General features: G+C 49.1%; 1 protein-coding gene across 1 annotated transcript; it reads left to right on the forward strand.

The window, feature by feature from the left end:
* Nucleotides 1-2,206: 2,206 nt before the first annotated feature.
* Nucleotides 2,207-5,967, forward strand: LOC128711914 (uncharacterized). The gene is made up of 10 exons (XM_053806806.1): nucleotides 2,207-2,462; nucleotides 2,534-2,669; nucleotides 2,728-2,878; nucleotides 2,947-3,458; nucleotides 3,530-3,643; nucleotides 3,721-3,819; nucleotides 4,925-5,027; nucleotides 5,302-5,494; nucleotides 5,639-5,739; nucleotides 5,809-5,967. Exons 1-10 carry the CDS (start codon nucleotides 2,207-2,209, stop codon nucleotides 5,965-5,967), a joined length of 1,824 nt encoding a protein of 607 aa, XP_053662781.1.
* Nucleotides 5,968-6,257: the final 290 nt, after the last annotated feature.

Genomic DNA, 6,257 nt, shown 5'->3' on the forward strand with positions numbered 1-6,257 from the left:
TTAAATTGAAGCAATCAAAAAAGCAAAACGGAAAAGGGAAAGCAACGGAAGAGATTAATGCGTACATTGGACGATGCTTAACGCCACATCGCACAGTGTTTAACGAAAGGAAAATGGCAACATGCTTTATTAAACATTTCGGACAAGGAGAGCTGTTTCAATGAAATTAAAAAGGAGAACTTTTAGCTTATCCTTGGTTTAAGCTCTTTGCAAATGAATATATTTTTTTTTCAAAACGCGCAGATATTGGACACAAATAATTATTGAACTTGGGCGAAGGCAAACACCATGCTTGCGCTCATTCATTAAGGAGATAATTTTGCATAGCGACAGGCGTTGTGTTACGCGAATTGCATAGTTCACAAGTCCCATTATTAAGAGGCGTTTCAATACGTTTTCCCGACGGTGGTATGCCATACTTTTTCAGCCACGGTAATGCCGGACATTACCGGACGTCGAAATATAATACTCCTGTGTTTCCTCCTCTAGAAGGCAAAGGCGAAAAGAGAAAAAATGGCCACCGGAAGGACGGAAATTTGTTCGCGCTGGAGAAAGAGAAATTTCACGTCAAACACGCCCGACGCTTCTGCCCAGCTGTCACCTAGCCTAACACTTTGGAAAAGCGGAAGCGTACACACCGACCACCCGCACAAACGCACCAACCCACCGCCGAAACTCAAACGGTCAGACCGGTTTGACCTGACCTGCATGTTGACGCGGATGAGTTGCTCCCGTACTCTACCCGTCAGTTGCTTCGATGATGATTCCGTGCCAGTCTTTGGAAGCGCAACAGTGTGCCTTTGCTTCGGTGTGTGTTGGAAAATTTTGACACTCACTACCCAGGAGATAAGGCAACTGGACAACGCGTTGGAAGGACGTGAAGGCAGGCCATGAACCATAGAACGATTTGCTCGTCACTAGACACCTTCTGTAACGTCTTTGGTTTGAATCGCACTTTTCACGATTTCCAGAGAGTAACCGTTCCGGCTGTCATTATGTCTTGGGTGTGTTGTAATGTAATTTCGAACCGAGAATCCTTGAACGTCCCCGATGACATCCGACACCCCCACTGAAAATGTACTTTACCCTCTTCAGCAAACCGTAAAGGGAAGGACCTTCAACACACAATCTCCTTCGGATTTTTGGAGACCGCTCTGGTTTCGACAGTTTCTGCTGGAATACCTTTTTCCGCAAATCCACGCTGCATTAATGGAGATTTATCTGCGTGCCTTACGATACCACCCACCATGTGAAGCGGTCTCTATAGGTTGCTCAAATGAACTATTTTTGCGGTACACAGCACATCATCGTCTTTCCCTTCCTGTTCTAACGGCCGCCAACAAACAAAATCAAAAAGAATTCATGTGGGTTTTGCAGATGGAAGGCGTGATTTACGACGCTTTCCTCCCGCCGTCTCGTCGTACGCGCCCGGACTACAATTCTGACAAAAGGTACCATTAGTTTTCTACCTTCGCCCGGGCCTCGCTAGGCCTCACTTGAAAAAAGGTAGTATATCATCGAAGGGATTGGCTCGATGGACACCTTGCGTGGTGTTGAGCTCCTCCAAGATTATCGTTTGTGTCGTTTGTGGGCCGTGTTTGATGGATGGCTGTTTTCGTTCGCAGTGAGTTTACCACCCGCGTTCGGGCTCTGTCCGCTTCTTGTGCTTGGACGAAACGATTTTCCCAACATCGAAACCAACATAATGGGTCTTGAACGTTCCGAGGGAGCTTCTGTTTCCGGATATCGATCTGACTAGAAATCTGCTGACTCAAGGCATGTTGTGTTGTTTTGCAGCCAAGCCGTTGTTTCCACTGGGTTTTGGGTGTGACCAATTTTGTTGCTTCACCCATCGCATTGGACATGGTCGTGTAGGACATTGTTGTACGCACTCTACAATGCCCTATCGGCAATATTACTACACCGAACTAATACATCCAGTGTAACCTTTTTCGCTTCGAGCAGTTGAGTGCCAGGTCTAGTGAAAACAGCATGTTCTAAACATGACATTTACCAATCAACCGACAATGAGAGAGCGTGAAGGGGGTACCACGAAGGGAAGGAATTGAATCACAGCAACCGCTTCACCAGTAGCAAGCCCTGTAACAAACATGTCACGTCAGCAGCACCGTGCAGCTGAAGAACGATAAAATAAAACGCACCCAACGGCTCGCTCGCTACCGACGACATCACCTGTTCTGCCAGAATGGAAGATGGACAATCCCGCAAATCCACCAACGGGCAGGGCCATCCACGGCAAACACGCGATCTTAAGAAAACACACGCCGATTCTTGGCCCAGCACCACCAAAAGGACATCGCTGCCAGCCAGTCCTAAGATCATCAAGACTACCGAGGATGACTCAAGCGTTGGGGACGTGTTCGAATACTGCCAGCAAACGTCCGTCACTACGCCGTCGACGGTGGAGATCGACTACGGCGCCATTAGTCCACGTTTCGAACGTATGTAGAGAGTTCCGGGACGCACCGGGCTCCCACTGACTAACACCCCTGTTTTGACACTCACTCACCAGGTAAAAGGTTCGAGTTTTGTTACCCCTCCGTATCGAAGGAAGATTTCTCCAACAGCATATCAATCGACACGCACGACATCGATCGTCAGAAGAAACGAATTTATCCCAGCAAGACTCCCGATAACTCGCTCGAAAAGTATGGTTTTTACGATGCAGTAGGAGCACCTCAACTAACTCGTTGCTTTTCCCCACAGTGAATCCATTCTCGATGGTTCGATGGCGAGCTGTAGCTCTCCGGGGCATAGTTCCTCCGCAAGGGCCAAGTCTCCGTCGCACTCCCCGCGACATTCGCGCCGTCAACTGAATAGCGAAATTATCAACATAACCTCAAACCCTGGCTATCAGGTAAGGCGGAACCAACTCTCTGCTTTCCTTTCCTCGACTAACATTCTCCCGTTCACTTGCCGTGGAAGGTTCTAAGGAATTCTCACTCAACACTCGATCGCACCTGCTCCGACAGTGTCGTCTCGCTGACATGTCGCAAATCGACCAGCGATCTTACCCAAACGAGTGACGTTGGCATGAGCGGTATGGGTTCGATGGGAGGGCGACAGGGCAGGCGCAGAAGCAGCCACAAGGGCGGCCTAGCCTTCCTGGCCAGCCGGAAGGGATCGCGTGACTCAATCAAAAGTGCGGCCTCCAACACGTCCGTTTTCTCCAACGAAGACATCGGACCGCTAGCGTTCCAGTCATCGGCCCGTGGTCGTCAGCGAAGAACGTCCAACTTTCTCGAGCTTCCCGTGCCGGACCATGCGAGGCCCCGCGTTTGTTCATTGCCGGAGCGACCGTACAATCCACGCCAGAGCGACGATCTCTATCGATTGCGGCACTTTTCCATCAGCAAAGGCACGGTGGTCAACTGCGGTGACTCGATCATATCGCGAAGATCCAAAAGTAACACCAGCGTCAACTCGACGGCCAGTCGGTAAGGTCCCGGTCGCAAACCACGTACAAAATTGTCCACTCCATGTGTGTCTTACGAATTTTCTCTAACAGCGCCAGCGAGAGGTCACCATTTGAGGGATCCTGTTGCGGCGGAGGATACGCCACCGTGGATTCGCTTCCTTCGTCTCATGGCGAAGACGACGAAAGTGAACCAATTCCTACAAGGTCGGTACAGGTCAGGCACGGTGCTTTAGCAAGTAACGCCACATTCTTTCGCCTTCGGCTTCTTCTCAATCCGGCAGGTATCGCGTCGTAATGTTGGGCGATTCGGGCGTCGGCAAAACGGCCCTGGTTTCACAGTTTATGACCTCCGAGTACATGCACACGTACGACGCCAGCCTTGGTAAGTTACCGGAACGCGGGTGCGTGCGAGGTTGAGGGAAAGTTTACTCATAAAATGGTGGCCATTATTATTAATTGAAAAGCGAACTACTTTGTGTGTAAAAAAGTGTGCAACCATTACACTTGCCCGGGAGCGTTTCTGATGCAATGTTTGCACTACTGCACTACGGCAGATGCAGTGCACTTTCGTTAATGACAGAACGCTCCAGTACAGTACGGATGTACATCAAACAAATGAGCTGAAGTTTAAAGTCACCATGCAGGGCAAATACAACCCGGCCGCACTAAATTAGTAATGGAAGCGTTACATGATACAAACAATGTAGCCTCACTCACTCATTTGAACGAAGCTCATGACGGGATTTACAGCAGGTTGTGCTTTCACAGCCAAATATTCCTCACCCGATTCAATGTATGTGACGTTGATGTGTGCGTGTGTGTGTGTGTGCGTGTACAATGATTTATTCTCGTTTTGGGCTGCCAATATTCCAATTAGCTCGCGCAGTAATAGGAACCGGAAACAGCACATAAAAAAGAGCATCGAACACGACGCGCGGCCCCATCGATGCGAGGAACAAGTGTTATTTTCATTTCCACGAATCATTGATTTAATTCTACCCCTTGGTGCGGGAAAATACGCGCACCCCTACCAGGGCAGGGCGAAAGGGAGAACAGTTTTCCTGTGGAGCCGAGAACCGTTTTACGCTGGTGGGGCAATGTTATTAAATTCTATGCCCAACGAGAACAAAAAAAAAATGTTTTATATGAGAAAAAACACACCCTGCTGACGCTGAACGCGGCACACATGCGGCGTTGGAAAACTCATGTCAGATTGTGTTTGTTGTGGCGAAATGGCGAAGAAGTGAGGTCTTTTGGTGGCTGCTAGGACGGGGTGAGGGGATGATATTTCGAGTGGTACAATGTAATTATCAGACGCGGAGGAGATGTGAGATGAGCTTTGAATCGGTTTGTTCTTTTCTCGCTTTTTCTGCTCTTCGTTTTTCCTTTTTCCATCTTGTGTCTTCACACTTTTCACAAATCACCAACGGTGAAATGCCGGGACATGGCTGCCAACCCCCACCGACAACCCACGTCTGCTCAAACGGATCGGAAAGATGATGAGTTCGGTGAGAAGACCGTTAGTGTGCTGCTGGATGGCGAGGAATCGGAGATGATATTTATCGACCATCCGAACGTGGAGATGAGTGTAAGTAGCTAATAACTGGTGTGCCACGGGGGAACTGGGCTAAATAAATAGCATTCCCGGCGGTAGGTAAATTTGATCAACCGCAGCAAATTGAGCTCCTCCAAATGAAGACACTGCGTTGGTTAGTGGGGTTTGTGGTTTTGCAATACGTGCCCCGTGCGCTACCACGGAACGAAACGTGTTTCATTTGACGGGGGTGGGAGTCAGGGAGAGCAAGGCGATAAGCCTCCCTTTAATCCCAGTCCCATTTACGATTACTTCTGCATTCCAACAGGTGGAAAACTCGCTCTCGACGTACGAACCGCACGCCTGCGTTGTTGTCTACTCGATCGTCGACCGGAACTCGTTCCGGGTGACGGAGGAAATACTCAACTATCTCTGGTCCGAGCACTACACGAAGGAAAAGGCGGTCATCATAGCGGCAAACAAATCCGATCTGGCCCGGGCACGAGTCATAACCACAGCGGGTAAGTGATGGCGTTAGTCGACACACAGAACCGGCTCAGAACTTTGCCCGAACCGAAGGGGTTTTTCGCAAACGGGTTGAGTCTATCGTTTTGTCACACTTTTTTAACCCATTACTGACCCCAAAAAAACGCTTCTCATCGCAGAGGGAAAGCAGCTGGCAACGTCCCGGGAAGCGAAGTTCATCGAAACGTCCAGCGGAATTCAGCACAACGTCGATGAGCTGCTCGTAGGCGTCCTTAAACAGGTACTTTGGCACATGTTTGGCGTGTCCCTGAAGACTGATCATCACTATCTCCACTTACCATCCCCACAGATACGACTCAAAGAGCAGAGGGAAAAGCGTGCCAGTGCAACGAATCTGCGCAACTCCCGTACGCAGATGTCGCTGCACATTGCAAAGGAGATTTTGCACAAAATTTGTCTTACCGACATCACTAAATCGAAAAGCTGCGAAAATCTACACGTACTCTAAAGTGAGTTTGTACGCTAGTGCTGGAAGCATTTCATCGCCGTCTTCAGTCAATCAATACGGCATTAGTACGGCGACACGTAAATTGTTATTTAGTGCCAAATTTGGAGGATGAAGCGATAGAATCGTGGAGGAGGTTTTTTCTGTTGGAGCTTTTGTGTGTGTGTGTGTGCTATCGAACGCCTTGTGGAACATTTCTTCGACTGTTGCTCGAACCAAAACCGAGCCAAACTGCTGGCCAAACAGCAACGTTGGCCTACGATGAACATTTTCCCACCGAGAAAGAAGAGATC

Source organism: Anopheles marshallii, chromosome 3 (genome assembly GCF_943734725.1).
Source record: "Anopheles marshallii chromosome 3, idAnoMarsDA_429_01, whole genome shotgun sequence".
NCBI classification, from domain to species: Eukaryota; Metazoa; Arthropoda; class Insecta; order Diptera; family Culicidae; genus Anopheles; species Anopheles marshallii.

Excerpts from the sequence above, each read along its gene's own strand:
- LOC128711914 (XM_053806806.1), top strand. The coding sequence starts at position 2,207 with ATGGAAGATGGACAATCCCGCAAATCCACCAACGGGCAGGGCCATCCA. Across the intron at positions 2,670-2,727 it reads CCCGATAACTCGCTCGAAAA|TGAATCCATTCTCGATGGTT; the intron begins GTATGGTTTTTA and ends TTTTCCCCACAG. Across the intron at positions 5,495-5,638 it reads ACGAGTCATAACCACAGCGG|AGGGAAAGCAGCTGGCAACG; the intron begins GTAAGTGATGGC and ends TTCTCATCGCAG.